This window comes from Hyperolius riggenbachi, chromosome 1 (genome assembly GCF_040937935.1).
Source record: "Hyperolius riggenbachi isolate aHypRig1 chromosome 1, aHypRig1.pri, whole genome shotgun sequence".
Taxonomy (NCBI): Eukaryota; Metazoa; Chordata; class Amphibia; order Anura; family Hyperoliidae; genus Hyperolius; species Hyperolius riggenbachi.
The window spans coordinates 223,676,000-223,694,599 of NC_090646.1; the positions used below are offsets into that span (position 1 = coordinate 223,676,000).

General features: G+C 40.7%; 1 protein-coding gene across 5 annotated transcripts in view; it reads left to right on the forward strand.

The window, feature by feature from the left end:
* Positions 1 to 18,600, forward strand: part of ZGRF1 (zinc finger GRF-type containing 1) — a 116,456-nt gene that overhangs the window by 14,484 nt on the left and 83,372 nt on the right. For all 5 annotated transcript variants that reach the window (XM_068281231.1, XM_068281241.1, XM_068281251.1 and 2 more), the window contains 7 exons: positions 668 to 2,381; positions 6,888 to 7,027; positions 8,742 to 8,792; positions 9,952 to 10,051; positions 12,409 to 12,503; positions 13,707 to 13,806; positions 17,739 to 18,304. In XM_068281231.1, coding sequence (XP_068137332.1) covers positions 668 to 2,381; positions 6,888 to 7,027; positions 8,742 to 8,792; positions 9,952 to 10,051; positions 12,409 to 12,503; positions 13,707 to 13,806; positions 17,739 to 18,304 — 2,766 coding nt within the window. The remainder of the gene's footprint in view (positions 1 to 667; positions 2,382 to 6,887; positions 7,028 to 8,741; positions 8,793 to 9,951; positions 10,052 to 12,408; positions 12,504 to 13,706; positions 13,807 to 17,738; positions 18,305 to 18,600) is intronic.

Consider the following 18,600-nt stretch of genomic DNA (forward strand, 5'->3'; position numbering starts at 1 on the left):
ATTCAGCTAGTGATTTTGGGTGTATGTGGTTTTGTTTACTTTCCAAAATGAGAACAGATTTTTACAAAGCAATAAATATCATTTTAAATCAGCATTTATCTAAACAGCTGTGGGCATAAGAGAATTTTCTGTAGATCTGCTAGTTTTCAAATGTAATGCCATGGCAAATGGATGCTACTTGCAGATTTTTTTCTCACAGGACATATAAGAAACAGCTTGGTTTGGACATTAAGGCACCGATGCCGAGCGCTGTAATAACAGTGCAGGAGATTTGGGCACAGCCGGTGCCACCATAGACCGTAATAGGAATTACGGCTATAGCGGCACACAGTGAGTAACAGAAGACGGAGCTGAAGTCTTAAAACACTGTAATTCGGTCTCCAGCAATAGCTGAAAGCTGAATTGCATAATTCCCCACAATCCACGTGGACCTGGAGGGGGAATAGTAATTAACGCCAGCTAAAGGATAAACTATATCCCGGCTGTATCTTTCTCCCAAGTCTCCCGGCGGTGAGTTCTCTCATATGCACTGATGCAGCTCTGGAGCTAAAGATTGGGCATGAGAGGTCTAGGAAGACATAGACAATGTCTTTATATATAAATGCAACTTTTATTTTATATTGGGAAAACTTGCGGCTAGTTAAATGATATGTCTTTTACTTTTTAGGGTTTTCAGTGTCCCCGTGATGTTCCAAAGAAGCCATGTGTGGAGGTGGAGGATACTGGAAGGACATGCTCTTCTCAGGTGGCACAAAGAAGTGCAACACCAACTTCACAGTTCTTCATTACATCTCCTCTTTTTGCTGTTTCACACATGAAGAAGACTGATTCTGGAGTTGGAACACAATGGGGGAACTCAAAACAGGCGTCTGACTTTTCTTCTACAAGTGAGAAGCACAGCACTGTGAGTTGGACTAACCAACAGATTAATGGAAATACTGCACCAAGTAACTATTCATTCACCAAAGAACAAAGTGCTGAAGATGAAAACAGTGCCAAGCTAAATGTACCCGTCAGTGGAAGCACAACTAAAAACTTCCGGAGCAAAGCACAGATCCTGGCTCTGTTGAAGGCACAGCCAGATAATGAAGTGGGCTCAGGTAACTTAGGAAATTCAAGCTTTGAAGATGCACCTGCAAAACTCAGCAATGGTCTTCAGAGATTCACAGGTACAGACAGTGCAAACAGTGCTCTGCTGGAAAGTGAAAGTATCTGCCGTAAACCACCAGCAGTAGCAATAAATCCAGTAAAAAGTCGATGGAATGTTTATTTAGATGAATCCCAAAACCCCAAACCTGATCTTGGAGATAGTGATGACACACTAATGTTGGACGGTAGTCTGGACAAAGGATTTACTAACTACCCTGTTAGCTGCTCACTAAAAGATGGGAGGAATCCAGAAGAAATAAAAGACCCATGGCATTCTGAAGCTGAAAAACCTCATAGGAATGAATTGACACATATGAGTACACTGTTACCCAACTCGCTAAGCAATAAAGATAAACCGTGTGAAAATTCGTGTTATTCTGAACTGGATCACAGAGAACCCACTATCCCATATCCATGTTCTCCTTCACATACTCCAGATAAACCAGACCTAGATGATTTGGTATTAGAACATGAGCAGGGTGAATCTTACTCGGAGGTCACATTTAACCTAATGGACAGTTTTGATCTCACTGAATTGGATGATGAGGATACAGAGCTTGCCTCTTGTCTTCCTCAGAGTGGGGCAACCTTAGAAAAAGATGTGAAAGTAAATCAGGAAAACACTTCCTTAGAGAACAAAACTCAAAACTGTTCAGAAGATACAAATATGGTTCCCGTTTTGTTTGTTGAAAATGTAAAAACAGAGACTGTTGGAAATGGCACTCCCTCTATGTCAACTGATGCTACCCCTTACATAGTGGACAGCAGCTCTACAGATCACACTGTTTCCAATGAACTGGCTGAAAATGGGGATTGTGACCAGGGCTCAAAAGCAATTGAAAACCAGAGAGACAATCTGTTAAGCAACTCTGGGAAAATATTACCATTAAATGATGAAGGGTGTGTTCTTTCTGGTCAATCTCTAGAACAATTAGCGCACCATTCTCAGTGGGGGGACATACCAAGTGATGAGGATGAGCTGTTTGAATGTATAGATGGGTGTTCTCCAGATCAGACTTCTGTACCTGCCACGGAGAGTTTCCACCAGAAAACCAACTGTAATGAAAAAAAGTCACCTGGCCTATATTCTTCAAGCAGTATTTCTCTCTTAAAGTCTCTTACAAAGCCTGACAATGCTCTTGAAAGTCTCAGTGCCTTAAAGCAGAAGTTTCCCACCGCAGAGAAAAGAGACTATGAGCCAAAGATCTGTCTACAAAGAGGATCACAGGAAGGTCAGAAATACATGTTTCATCATTGCAGATAAATAAAAGTGACCTAAGTGAACTCACCAGGAATGTGTTTTGTGTCTATGGATATAGAGTAGGGTAATTAAGGATGATGACGTGAACTTGTTTTAATAACTAGTATAACACCTTATCATGTTTACATGACAAATTCTGTAGATTGTGTGGTTTATTGACATTTAAACAGCACTATTCACTCCCAAACAAACACTCCAATTGGAAATCAGTTTGGTATTGATGGACTCTCTACATTTTCTGCTTGATTTCAATTACAATTTAGTAGAAATCTTATCTAGAATTGGTGGGACTGCTAGTGTGGTACAGCTCAATGCAGTACAACACAATGGGCCAAATCCAATTCACTCTTTGTCCTAAGTTTTCTCATGGGTAATATTTTCATATTATAAATAAATGCCTTTTAAGCCACCAGCAAGCAAGAAAATAATAAGTGTGATAGTACTTTTTCACCTACTCTTTGGTACTTTGTCAATTGCATAGTGCAAAAGGTGTTTTAAACTGAAGATGAAAAATTATCTCTTAAGAGAAAAAGTGAATTGGATCAGGACCTATGTGTTTATCAGATTGCCCATTGCCCTTCTCCCCACACACTTGACAGATTTTGCAGCATGCGTAATCAATGTTTTGATCGTCTAAAATCAATCAAGGGTTAATCAAACAGGAATCTTGGAAGGAATACAAGCCTGGCAGATTTTCTGAACACAAGCAAAGTATCCAGCTAAATTCAATATGCATATGGCCAGCTTAACCGGTCTGTTCCCTGTATCTGTAAGAGAATATATGGCTTTGTATACAAAACTGTACGAATCCCAGTAGCTAGGTAGCCAATGTGCCTTAAAGTGAACCAGGGACGAAGCACCCTAATGTATTTTACCATATATATTAGTGGGAACATAATGCTGCAAATAGACGGTGCGTTTCTGCGGCTCGGTTATGCCGCCGGATTGATTCCCGCTATTCCCCGCGGGCGGCTGGATCGATTCCCGCTCGTCCCCGCGGGCGCTTCTCTTATCTTCTGCTTGTTTTTTCCATTGTCCCGCCCGCGGTATCGAGCGCGGAATCGATCCGGCGGGTGATCGGACACGTCGGAATTTATCAATCAAGCCATCTAATGACTCGATCATGCCGCAGAAACGCACCGTCTATTCCCAGCATTAGAGAAAACATCTACCCTGCTCTCTGTTTCATTATTTATTGTTCAGATTGCTTCTTATCACCCCTGATAAAATCCCAGACTGAGCATTCAGTTTGGCTTAGTTCAGGAATCTTTATAGCTCAGTCTGTGTTCTGTCATGCCTTTTCAAGTACCAAGCTTGCCCCCTTGTGGCTCTGCTCAGGAATCATTATAGCTGAGTCATTATAGCTAAGCCAGACTGAATGCTTAGTTAGGGATTTTATCTGGGCTGATAAGAAGCAAGCTGAACAGTAAATAATGAAACAGAGAGCAGGGTAGGTGTTTTCTCTAATGTTCCCACTGATATATATGGTAAAATACATGAGGATGCTTCGTCTCTGGTTCACTTTAAGGCACACCTGAACTGAGAGAGAAATAGAGGCAGACATATTTTTTTTTTTTCTTTTTAAATATTGCATATTGCCTGGCTATCCAGCTGGGCATCTGCCTCTAATACTTTTAGCCATAGATCCTGAACAAGCAGGCAGCAGATCAGGTGCTCTGACTGAAGCCTGCCTGGATTAGCTGCATGCTTGTTTCAGGTGTGTGATTCAGACACTACTGATGCCAAAGAGATGAGCAGGGCTGCCAGACAACTGATATTGTTTACAAGGAAATAAATATGGCAGCCTCCATATCCCTCTCAATGTTGTTATACTTTACAATTACAGCTCAGTTTAGGTATACTTTACAATTACAGCCCAGTTTAGGTGTACTTTACAATTACACCTACCTTTGAAATGTTTCTTATTTATCAGTGAAACTAGCTCTTAAAGACAAACAACACTTATATCGCGCTTTTCTCCTGGCGGACTCAAAGCGCCAGAGCTGCAGCCACTGGGACGCGCTCTATAGGCAGTAGCAGTGTTAGGGAGACTTGCCTAAGGTCTCCTGCTGAATAGGTGCTGGCTTACTGAACAGGCAGAGCCGAGATTCGAACCCTGGTCTCCCATGTTAGAGGCAGAGCCCTTAACCATTACACTATCCAGCCACTTAAGATTTTTCTATTACAGTTCCTCCTATACGGGACAGTCTGAATTTTATGTTAATTTGTCCATCCTTGCTTTATAAAAAGCCCTTTACTGGGCATTAAGGGTAAAATCTTATAATAGTCTAATAATAATAATAATAATAATAGTCAGGACCTGTAAGCAATTACAGCCAGTCAGCAACTATCATTTATTGTTTTGCCTACTGTACCTTATTGAAAAATAAAATAGAGCTGCAGTGTTGTAAAAAGTTTAACTAAACTTTGCTGAACTATTTAGTCAGGGTTTCCCAGTAACTTTGATAAATAATGCAGGTCTTACCTGGTAAAATGCCAAATATCTTTGACGGACTTTAATGCAGAGTTTTGCCTGTCCAGCATTAGTCTTGTTCCCATTTCATACCTTTTGGAATGTAAGTGCATCTTTATTATTCATGGGAATACAGTATGTGTAATGCTGGGAATACACAATGAGATTTTTCAGCAAATTTACTGTCCTATCGTTTTTCTGATTGATTTCCATTCACTTCTATTAGTAACATTTACAAAAATGATCGACAGAAATCAGAAATTATCTATTGAACCATCTATCTGCCAAAAAAATCTCATGGTGTATTCCCAGCATTAAGATGACAGAACATCCTTGCTCACCTGGACAAGCTTATCCCTGTGGGCGACAGTCCTTAAATGTGTGTATGAGGCAAAATTAGGTATATTCTTTTTTTTTTTACTCTGGGTCTGCTGTATTGGTATGCTATATATGTCTCTATTCAGGAGAAATATGCACAGGAATTGGAGCAACAAGAATTTTTTTTTCTTTATTTTCTCTGAAAACATAACCTTATCTTCAACTCGGAGAGAGTGAAGATGGAATGTAGGAGCAGGAGGGCTCCCACTGTGGTTCAAATAGGATAGCAACTGACTGAAAAAAAAAACCCAACCTGGTCAGTTGCCGTATCCCAGGGCAGGTTCAGCTGCATACAAAGGGAGACACTGATACACGCATCAAAATGCCGCCCAAAATGATGCCAAATGCTTATTTCAGATGACAGAACTCTGTTTTTATGAGGCTTAATACTACCTTAACCTTCCCTGAAGCTTAATGCCACCATGCAATTTCCCATCAGATAGACTGCTCGAATCGATTATTTCCAACAGGTCCGATCTGATTTCCGATCATTTTTCTGATCGATTTTGTATAGAAGTGATCGGAAATTCAATCAGAAATACAAAGGGAAATCAGATTGGACCTGCCGGAAATAAAGGTCAATTCCCAATCAATTTCAGCATGAAATCTTTCAGGACTTGGCCTAGTGATGCCACCTTGTCATCTCGTCACCCCTGGCGCTGTCCCCGCAGTGTAAAATGGGCCCCTCGGTGCCCTATGTGTGCATACTTTACCTGACTGTGTCTGCCGCTGACTCCCTGCTTTGTTCTCCAGTTACATATACACGTTCCACGTGGTTGCTGGCGTAACGTGGAAATGTGTTTGTATATATACTGGCAGAGCTGGGGCAAGGACCTCCAGCACCCAAGGCTGAGACACCAAAGTGCGCCCCTCCATCTCTCCCACCCCACCCGTCACACACTGATTGCTATTTAAACTAAGAAGCACCCTAGGACCCCCAACACCTTAATCTCTAGTTATCTGGCTTGCAGTCACAGCCATGTATCCCATTTTCTCATTTCTCTTTGCTTCAAAAACAACAGAGGAATGATAGCTCCGTAAGTTGTGTGCCCCCTCCTACACTGCACCCTGAGGCTGGAGCCTCTATCACCTCTGCCTCGGCCCGGCCCTGTATACTGGCTGTGGTTCTGATCTGCATTAGTGTAGTGGCGTTTGACTTATCAGCTCAATTGCCAGAGCTTGACCTGGATGTAGAGGCCACAGCTAACTCTCTTTGTTCATTGTGACATCACTCCCCACACCCATTTCTAATGCCTGTTCGTGTGATGTCGCATTGTGGGAGAAGACAGCCACTACATCTAGGTCAAACTCACAGTAACTGTGCTGATAGCAACCTTTCCACAGAGCTTAACACCAGGGAATATGCCATTATACTAGCATGGGTCAGAACCTGGACTGCACTTTAGTAAATGTAACCTCAGTCCAGGGTCACATTAACCCTCTTTCTATCCAGGTGTCACTCACCTGTTACTGCCACAGAAAATGTGAAATAATGTCAGGACACAGACCGTAGATTCAAACCTAAATGAGTTTCTAATCATTCCTTACTGCATGAAAATGTTTAATTGTGTTGCAGAAATGATTTTCTGTTCTCTCAAAACTCCAACATATGTTGCGCATCTTAAGGTTTTCACAGGTCAAGACCCGTGGAGATGAGCCTAGTGTCTTTTGAAGATGTCCCAGCAGTCCGGTCTGTCAGTGCAGCAGTGCATGAAGCAAATGGCATACAGACAATGCACTGTCCTCATTCTGTCTTCCCACAACTGGTAACGGGTTCACTTCTTCCTTTTTAAAATGTTTAAATAGCTTTAAAGTACAGATTATTATTTCATTTTTAACATATTTATGATTTATTAAAATAATGACTCTTTGTATGTGATGTTGCTGAGCTTTAGTCTGTTATATTTTATACTTCTTTGCTATGCACAATGGGGAGAAGCCCCATACAGCACTCTTTCCTCTGCTTATAAAGAAAAAAGGGGGATTCTGGGCTAAAAAGTGAAGTAGATCTAATGTCACCCCTTGATCAAAACCACCTGACTATTACTTTCCACGAGGTAAAAACCTGGCCATTTCTGTTCTGTTGATACCTTCTCATTTACCAGCAGTAGTTATGAAACGAGCGATCTCCAACAGTAGGCTACGAACGAACAACATCGGAGCATGTTTTAATACGACGGTCTGCTGATCGTATCCTTAGCAGAAGCGTGAAAATATGGAGACCTGGGAGTGCGTATTTAGCCACATGGAAGTAGTTTAAATTGAGTGATTGTTTGTTATCATTTGATATGAACGACTAACAGGGATTATTGTCCGAACCGATCCACCAGGTCTGATTGGTCTACATGGACGATAATTGCTGTCTTTTACCATTGTTGGGACACTTTTTTTTAAAAGATTCTCGGCTAACTTGTCGTTTTTTTCACCATAGTTATTCCCTGCACTGCCCCGTCGCCCACATTTTGTTAACAGTTTTATCTCAGATTACCATAAACAATAGATGAACATCTGGCAGGTCATTTGCTTCAGTAGATACAAAAATGATCAGATTGTTATACTATGTGAATAATTTTACCACCAGCTGTAAAGTTGTGCGAGTTGATCATGTGATGTGTGACAACCACCACAAAGCTCCAATGCAAAATCATGCTGACATACTGATCATTCTTGTTATATTGGGCCTGATTCAATTTACTTTTTCTCCTATGTTTTCTCCTAGGTGATATTTTCACACCTTATCAATATAATGCCCATTAATGATGATGTTTTGTTTAATAAAATCTTCAAACACATCACTCATAGACAACCTTTGCACACAGATTATTAGTTTATCAGACATGTTTGAAATCTCTGACATTAGATGTGAGACAGTTACAGCTCCACAGACATAATACACATACCAACAGCTGAACAATCTTTCAGTTTATATGACTTGTAGTTGGATTTTCATACCTGCCTACTGACAGAAAATGTGGAGCAAACAAGATAACGGTTCCCATAACACAGAAACAACATGCCCTTCTGGTCTGATCTGCAAAGTTAGGAAGCATTAGTACAACAATGTTGTTTAGGTATGTAAAACTTTGCAGAAATGAGGCCAAGTTTAGTTGCAGTTTATTTTAAAAAGCGGTGTACTGTACAGTATCTTTGTTTGCAGGACCCTATGTACAGTGACTGCAGCTGGGCTTTTTATTTATTTATTTATTTTTATGAAATGGAGAATTTGTTGCGAGAGTGTTGCATTAACTACTTTATAATTTGGTGATGGACTTTGCCATGTAACATAACATTTTTTGTAGGGTTTTTTGAGAAATGAAAAAGTATATTTTTCACCTGGAAAACAACTGTACACTGAGCATAAAATCTAATATTAGCTATGGTCGGTACAGGTCTGCAACAATTCAGATCACAAGACTTGTAGCCATTCAGAGCTGTCCCTTAATCATGCAATCCTGTGTTGTTGTTTTTTTCTCTTTGCAGACACCGCCTGTGTTTCAAGAGACCCCTCCTGTAGTAACAACGCCAGTCATGGTAAATACATTTATGTAGTACATTTACCTGGAGGAGTACAAAGATTCATGCAGGGTCCTGATAGATAAGAGATCCCATTGAATTATTGCATTTGCCTCTTGACATCTAGAGATATCTGCACAGAAATATCACTCTACTCAACCTGGTTGTAACCCAGTGTTTGGAGTGGCACAGAATAGACAATTAGGAAAATGGTCCCTTGCAAAATCGTCTACCTAATTTTCATCAGGCTATGGCTCTCATTGCCTTATTCTCTGCCATTCTCAGATTACATTAAATTAAATTGTGAATTTATCTGAATATTGCTTTTACAAACATTCCTGCTATGGCATATTTTCATAGCTAATAACAAAAAAAATCAACGAAATCAAATAAAATCAATAGAATATATACAAATATGTCAATAAGCAAATAAAAAAATTACAATCCAGACTCAGCTGCCCGCAGAATGTCCCTTAGTGCATTTAATCCAAAATCTGAATCGTGAATGCATCAAATACCAATGTGATGTATTGTTTCCATACCCGCCACCAAGACAAATGCATGCATACCAGATTCACATGAGACCCAAGTTATATAGGTCTCTATATACATGTGCCAATACATATACACAATACATGTGCCAATTGATCCTCCAATGTTCAGTTACATATTGATATTTATTCCGCCTCCTTTCCTCCCTACTGGTGGGTTATGCTTTTGCTTTATCATGGGTATACGTTTTTAAGCACCGACAGAGCCTCTGTTCACATGTTACGGTCTATATTCATGTGGACAATTGATATTGATACTTGAAATAAGAGGAACTTTTAACTTTACAGTCTGCACTGAATGTTTTTCTGTTTTATTGTTTGTATGCTTGCTGGGACAACCCTTGACTTATGGGCTTAAGACTAGTGGATTTTTGGATTTGAACATTGGAGTATCCATTGAAACATGTATTGTGCTCTATTGGCCTCATAACTTGGGTCTCCCGTGGTTCCAGCAAGCGTGGATCTAGTGGTGAGCATGGAAACAATTTTATATTTTTTTCAGATTTATGTAGCTTTTGTGGCTTTTTTAAGCTGCATATATTTGCATAGAATGTGCATCTTCTCAGAATTATTTGCATCTCACAGACCATCCCTAGATCAAACTAATTAGCTTTTTTTTTCTTCAGAATTCACCTGGTACTGCACCTGATAAGACATTCTGTGAATATAATGGTCTTTCACAAACTACTACAGTACATCATGTGCAACCTGTTGAAGGCGATATATGTAAGTAATTACTGAATTTCTGGGCAGCACCATGGCGTAGTGGTTGGCGCTTTCGCCTTGCAGTGCTGGGTCCCCGGTTTAAATCCCAGCCAGGTCAACATCTGCAAGGAGTTTGTATGTTCTCCCTGTGTCTGCGTGGGTTTCCTCCGGACACTCCGGTTTCCTCCCACATCCCGAAAAACATACGGATAAGTTAATTGGCTTCCCCCCAAATTGTCCCTAGACTATGATACATGCACTACATGATACATACATAGACATAAGACTATGGTAGGGATTAGATTGTGAGCTCCTCTGAGGGACAGTTAATGACAAAACTATATATACTCTGTACAACGCTATAGAAAGATGTTGGCGCTATATAAATACTAAATAATAATACATTATTCACAGTAGAAGTGATATGAAGGTATGAATAATGCCATGAAACGCTTGCTTTTAAAAGTTAGTACTTATTTATGACCACTAGGTGGCAGTAACGCAGTAACTATTTTCCTATACTATATATTACTGCAATTGTGCAGCAACAGTTGCACTGCTTCCCATCCTATGCATGTATGAAGTGGGGCATTGCTGCATTGTCAGTACACTGGAGATTACACCAAAAAAAGCCCTGTTTTCATGGTAGTAACGATCGCTATTTAAGTTTGTAGGTAATATCCTATTTAGAAAGTTAGCTGCAATAGAGAGGGAGAGAACATTTTAATAACATGAAATTACAAAATTATATGTGTGCCACTGATTTTAATGAAAGTGGAATATCATTTTGGGCATTTCTTCCAGGGCATTTATAAACATAATAGGGATTCTAGAAAACATCACTGCAGCAAGTTTACTGCTCTCTGTATGTGTCCTACTGTCTGCTTGTGTAATTTTCTCAGCCATGAGTGGTAGCAGTGACAGGGGACAGTCCACCTAAAATTCAGTTCAGCCTCGTAAATCTGAAATTTCATAGCCAAACCTCTTTCTCCCCCACTACCTGAATATGCAATGCGGTCACAGCTGAAGCACAAATACCTAGTCCAGCTCCTGGTCCTCTCCTCTTCTGCGCTCTAGCCAGTCAGCATGCAGAGGCACCCCTGCATGTCACGTGACATAAGGATCCTATGGAGTAACGCTGCTGCAGGGTGATAGGCTTTAGTGCAGAGCAAGAGAGAACACAGGATTGGTTTAGGTAACTGTGCTCCAATGCAGCGCCTCTGTCAGTCAGATGTTGCCAGGGTCGCCCCCTAGATTTTGACACCTGAATGATTTGATGTAGGTGGCTTCATGGTATGGCCAGCCCTGGTTGTAATTAGCAATGCATATATATCTGTACCCCACATGTACACACATCTCATGTGTAGCTTAAAGTGCTGGAGGGAAAAGATCAGCAGGACAGCCAGGCAATTAACCTCCTTAGCGGTAACCCCGTGCTGGACACGGGGTAAGCCGCTCAGGAGGATTTCTCAGGCCCCGCTGGGCCGATCTGATCTTTTATACACGCAGCTAGCACTTTGCTAGCTGCATGTTACTTATGATCGCCGCCGCCCCGCGTCGATTCGCCGCTACCCGCCGCATCAGAGGGTGCCCCCCCCCCCCGAAACCCGTGCGCTGCCTGGCCAATCAGTGCCAGGCAGCGCTGAGGGGTGGATCGGGACTCCCTCTGACGTCCCGACTTCGGTGACGTCATCGCGCACGTCACCATGGCGACGGGGGAAGCCTTAATGGAAATCCCGTTCAGAACGGGATTTCCGGATGGGCATACGCGCCGGCGGGGATCGGCGCGTACTGGGGGACGCCGCAGGGAGGGAGGAAGCATGTAGCTAGCGCTAGGCTAGCTACATGCTAAAAAAAAAAAAGGGAAAAAAACCCTCCCGCGGCCGCGCAGCCGCATTTATCATACCGCCAGGGAGGTTAAAATTGTATAAAAGAAAGAAGTATGGCAGCCTCCATATTTCTCTTACTACAAGGTTAGTAACGGGAACCTGACGCGAGAGGTATATGGAGGCTGCCATATTTATTTTATTTTTTTTAAGAAATACTGGTTTCCTGGCTATCTTCCTGATCCTCTGCCTCTAATACTTTTAGCCACAGACCCTGAACAAGCATGCAGCATAGCAGGTGTTTCTGGCATTATTGTCAGATCTGACAAGATTAGCTGCATGCTTGTTTCTGGTGTTATTCAGACACTACGGCAGCCAAACAGATCAGCAGGACTGCCAGGAAATTGGAATTGTTTAAAGGAAATAAATATGGCAGCGTCCATATACTTCTCGTTTCATATTTCCTTGATGTAAGTAAAACTATAATAACTTTGTGGAATTCTTGAAAGTATGATCTTATTATAATTACTGATGTCTTTTATTTGCACATAGTATCATCTGGCCAATGGTCTCCTCCAAGGTGGAGTCTGGGAACTCAAGGATCCGAGAGCGACTGGGAGTTTTCACAATGGGTGCAATCTTGTACGGTTAGTGCAGAATGATACAAACTGCATTTATGGTACTTTATATTTATTTAATGCAAAATCCAGAATCTATTTGCTTTACAGGATAAAATAAGTTATTGACACATGTACTGAGAAATATCCTAGAAAATAATCAAAGTTATTGTTTTCTCTGCCTACTCATTCTTTAACCCTTTAGCAGCGAATTTATTTTGAGGCTTGCAAGTGCTCCAGGCCAATTTATTTTAGAACATTTTTTTTATTTCTCCGTTGTTATATTTCCTTGCTTCTTAGTACTGCTGTAATGTGTATTCATGGCCACTTGTCACTAGGGGGCAGTGTGAGACAATAATAGGGGACTTCTGCTTTCAGTTTCTATATTTTCTGCTAGCAGGGAGAGAACAAAGCATTCCAAAAATTTACAGCACAACGAGTTCTGCTGATTGAGGGCCAAAGCAGTGCTCTTATCTCAAATGAGATAACTCTATTGAAGCTGCTAATGGGTTAAACGGACACTATTGGGGAAAACTGTGTGAAACAAGATGTACATTTGTCCCAGAGCAAATGCACTGAATGTTTATTTGCTTTGTAGATGTCTCATCTGTTGTTGTGTCACTCAGGCTGTTTCACAATGCGATGATAGTGCTATGATTACTGATCGGCAAATTGCTAGTGCAGTGTCTCCCAATGGGAGCATTTACACTGCAGCGTTTCGATTCAAAATGCACTGTATGCAGCCTTTCAGGAGCAAGCGTGTTGTGATTCTCATCCCTGGAACAAGAATAGGAATCGCTAAAAAAAATCGCTTAGCAATTGCAGTTTTTTGGCATTTTCAGTGTGAAACTTTTCAAAAGCACTCCTTGAATGGTTGTAGCATCTTTGAGAATCCCCCATGAGGAAATGGAGTCATTCAAAACCTATCAATAAGATGTTTAGAGCTGTCAGTTCATAGTACCTCCTGTAAGTGACAGCTACACAGAAAATGTACAGTGTATTTACTTAAAGACAAGTTTATATATTTGTACATATGTGTTTATATTTTACTGTTTTTCACAATAGTTAAGCTTCAAACCTTGTATAGACCATCACACATTTTCCTTCATTGACACACCATGGGAGAGTGGGGTGGGGGGATGTCAGGGTAGTTGACGATAGTTTAGAACATGAGACTTAGGTATAGGCTTGCACTGCTTTATTATTTGTTTCTATTATATTTAATAATTTCAGATGGAAACACATCAGCAAAACTCAGACAAGCTGAATCATCCAGGCTTTCTTAGAACAAGACATTGCATCACAGTGGAAAGCCCTGCATCACAGTTAAATGGTAGGACATCATTGCCAGAAGAGTATGGTAGGAGCGTAATGTAATGGCTAGAATGTTACTTGACTTTTACCGTGTAACCTCTTTTCCACATATCCCTCATACACAGCATTCCCATGGAAAATAAGAAAATAAAATATATCAATTGAGTTGATGCATCAAAGCTGAGGCCAGTGGCAGCGATCCTTGATGGGGCCAAGAAGCTTGTTCTCAGAATCTCTATAGTGCTGGTCCATAAGCATATCACTTCTGTAGTTAATTATAAGAATCCTTGCTCTCACTACAGAGCTTTAAGGTGGCCACACACCATACAATTTTTTAAATATCTGTTCAATTTAAGAATTGCAATCAATTTTTCTGACTGATTGTAACATTTAAAAAGTATGACCAATGTACCACACACCTATGTTAAATTTTTCCCCAATTATGATAAAAATGATTGGAAACTCTGAGAAAATTGCTTGAGTGTGAATATTAATAAATTGACAATCTAACACACACCATACAATCTTTAGAGAAATTGATGAAAAATATCTGGCATTCCGGATAGATAAATATCGAAAAACCGGGAAATCCGATCGGATTTTTCAGTCGAATGAAAAAAAAACGTTCGATTTCTTTGGAAGATCCGATCGTTTTTATTGAATTGCCGTAAAATCGGATCATTTTATTGTATCGTGTATGGCCACCTTAATGCTCAGGCTGGGGGCTGCATGCCAGGCTCACTGGAAAATAGATGGCTAACCTGATGAACATGTTTTGTTTTAATTGTTTATAAAACATAAGTGCGAACACCTATAAATATTTTGTCAATAATTTTTTGATAATTTTAAAGGACCACAATGTAAAATACATGTAAACACATTCAAATAAGAAGTATGTTTCTTCCATAGTAAAATGATACATAAATTATCTCAAATTAATTGCTGTCACTTACAGTAGGCAGCAGAAATCTAACAGAACCGACAGGTTTTGGACTAGGCCATCTCCTCATGGGGGATTCTCAGCATGGCCTTTATTCTTTATAAATACTCTACCTGAAAAGGATTTCCACAAAGATGCTGGCCATCCTCCCTACTAGCTTCACACTTTGTTTGGCAGTTGGACGGAGCAACTGCCATTCTTTAAGTGCTTTTGAAAATACAGAATCCCTGAGATTCCCCCATGAGGAGATGGGCTACCCCAAAACCTGTCGCTTCTGTCAGATTTCTACTACCTACTGTAAGTGACAGCAACATAGGAGAAAAGTAATTTATGGCTCATTTTACTCTGAGCGAAATGTACTTCCTATTTAAATATTTTTACATGTATTTTAAATGTATGATATTTGTGATAGAGGTCCTTTAACCACTTCCCAACTGAGGGGTTTTACCCCCTGACCACCAGAGCAATTTTCACCTTTCAGCGCTCCTTCCATTCATTCGTCTATAATTTTATCATTACTTATCGCAATGAAATGAACTATATCTTGTTTTTTTCGCCACCAATTAGGCTTTCTTTAGGTGGGACATTATGCCAAGAATAATTTTATTCTAAATGTGTTTTAATGGGGAAATAGGAAAAAATGTGGGAAAAAATTTATTTTTCAGTTTTCGGCCTTTATAGTTTTGAACTAATGCATGCTACTGTAGTTAAAACCCATTAAATGTATATGCCTATTTATCCCGGTTATAAAACCGTTTAAATTATGTCCCTATCACAATGTTTGCCGCCAATATTTTAGTTGGAAATAAAGGTGCATTTTTTCAGTTTTGCGTCCATCCCTAATTACAAGCCCATAGTTTATAAAGTAACAGTGTTATACCCTCTTGACATAAATATTTAAAAAGTTCAGTCCCTAAGGTAACTATTTATGTATTTTTTTTAAATTGTAAATTTTTTTTTTTTTTTAATTACAAAAAAAAAAAAAATTGGGGAGCGTGGGAGGTAAGGAGTTAATTTTTTGTGTAAAACAAGTTTATTTGTGTGTAAAAAATGGTTAGGGTGTAGTTTTACTATTTGGCCACAAGATGGCAACATTACCAATTTGTTTCATGCGACCTGCAAGCGTCCTTCCGGACGCTTGCAGGAAGTAGAAAGAGGCTGGGACTTTGTTAATTTTTCACAATGATCGCGCTGCTCAGCCGAGCGGCAGCAGATCATTGCGGGGCTTAGATCAACGAACGGGAATGGATTTTCCCGTTCGTTGATCTCTGAGCGGGCGGCGGCGTGTTTACTAGCGGCGGGCGGCGTGTTTACGAGCGGGAGCGCGGACAGCGGCGGGAGTGCGCAGAGTACGGATTTCTCCGTCCCTGGGGGTGAAAGGATGGAAAAAAGGGCGGAGAAATCCGTACGCGCGGGGGTAAAGTGGTTAAAGAAGTAAAGAATGGAGGGAAGGCTACACTGCAGCATTTAAATAAATTGGAGCCCTGGCAAAGGGCCGCTTCACACACTACCGCACAGAAAAGTGATTTGACATTGTTTTTTGTCAATTTGTCATGTTTTGAGCCCTAGGGGAATACCGTAATTGTCCTCTCCCCCCCCCCCCCCCCCCCTTTCCCGATGCCAAAAGCTACGTGTAGCGTCCGGGAAACCGCGGGGCTTGACTAAACGACAGCAATCAATGTGAGATGAATGCTCCTATTCATCTCAAAACACGTTGTGGTGGATCCTGACGGGAAATGCTGGGGACGGACATCAGCAGCCGTCCAGCTGAACCAGCCCAAAAGCATCTTTGGATTTCCCACAAGCTCTCCCCATTAGTCAGAATCTCTGGTGGGGACTCCACTGAGCCAGATCATCAGACCAACACAACAGGATACTCCAGAAGTAGAGTCAATAAAGGGGGCACTTCATTGTTGCAATTATATGCATGAGCAAGGTGGGGGCTCTTAGTTGAAGATTCACAGAGGATTACAATGCTTGGTCTGTAAAAGCTGGATTACAGAGAGGGACATTAGGAACCCCATCCTTTCTACCTTCAAAGTTTCCTTTTTAAATTAAAATATATTAGTGTGGAAGTTGTTGAGGACTACTAGTGTGCCTCAATACCCCCCCCCCCCCCCCCCTTGTAAAACTTTGGAGTATCCACTTCTAAGAGATGTTTTTCAAGTGGCTCTAACGAGCCAGTCCTTCTATTCATTCATTTTAATATCCCATATTCGGTCATCTTTTCTCATTACTTTTCATTTTAACTACTATTATTTACTTCACCTAATATTCAAAACACTACATAAGTTGCTACGAAAGTCCTAGTTCAGGCTTGTGCTTTTTAATGCATAATGTGTGAAACATATAACTTGCACTGCACAAAGTGTTGTGCCTTGGACATAAACCTTTTTTGCATTATGAACACCTTTTTATCTGACTGGCTAGATTTGCACTGCTTTTATCCTTTGCCAACGTCAGATGTTGCTTGCCTTAGAGAACAGTTTGTATGTTGTCCAAACATCTTCCCCTAATAAATCATCACACACATAAGGTAGTCCAGGAGGAACTAGTAGGTCCACAAAACACTCAATATTTTACACAGTAATACAGCAGCAATGCATATCATGCTGCGCCGATATACTGTAAATGATCTCTAATGTCACAAATATCTGCAAACTGCGCAGCATGCAAATTCTCACAGCGACTTCCAGTGCATCACAGAGTCCTGCAAACTCCACTGCTCTGTCCACAAATACACTGTACTCTATAAACATTCCGGGTCACAAAAAACGGGGGTGCTTCATCAGAGTCCTTCCCGGTGTTTGTGCTGAAAAACGGTTGAAGTATCTAGGGGGGAGCAGCAAAGTTACATGTTAGGGTTACACAGCACAGGACCTGTTTCCAGCACTGTTCAGACAACAACCACAGGATCAAGTTAAACTGTGACATTAAGCAATTGCCTACTTCTGGCCATACTGTAAGATGCATGATAAGGACATGCAAATAAATATTTTTTTTCAACTTAGATTTTATGAAGACTAACAAGATATCAAGAGTGCAGTCCAGGCTTCACAAGGGAGTACTAGCAGTAGACACCGATGGTAATCGTGTGGATGATAGATATGATGTTCCAAAAATGCAGCATCAAAACAGCCTTTTGTCAGATTACGACTTTCTTTCCACCATCCCAACTGGCAGAGATGATAATGGAGATCACCCCTTTGTTCAAAGCCTGGCTAAAGATCCTACACCACTGGAACTGCCTACCGTTGTGTCAGCAAAGAAACAGTCAAGCAAGTGGTTAAAATATCAAGATACCTGTTCTGAAAACATGGGTAGAAATGGTGAAAAGAACAATGACTTCTGTGCGCAAAGTGTTTTTAGAAAGCCAAGAATAGATAAGATACAGGATGGTTATGCTATAGAAGCGGCTAAGATGCCTCGACTTCAGCTCTCAGATGACAAACTTGGCAACCAAAATGATGCTGGTTCTAATGTGGAGTTAATTGCCAAAGTTCTTATTCCAGCAAATGGTTCTCTGCCTCGCACGGGGAGGAAGAGCCTGCATACCATGAACAAAGGAGATGATCAGGTTTGTAAATAAAGAGGAACTACAGTGAAAATAATGTAATAAAAAAAAGTGTTTCATTTTTGCAATAATTATGTATAAATGATTTAGTCAGCGTCTGCCCATTGTAAAATCTTTCCTCTCCGTGATTTACATTGTGACATTTTTCACATGGTCACATTTTTACTGCTGGAAGGTGATGTCAGTGGAAGGAGATGCTGCTTGCTTTTATGGCAGTTGGAAACCGCTGTAAACAGTAAAACAGCTTTTATTCCCCACAATGCAATGAGGTACACAGACAGGGAACTGTCAGGACCATG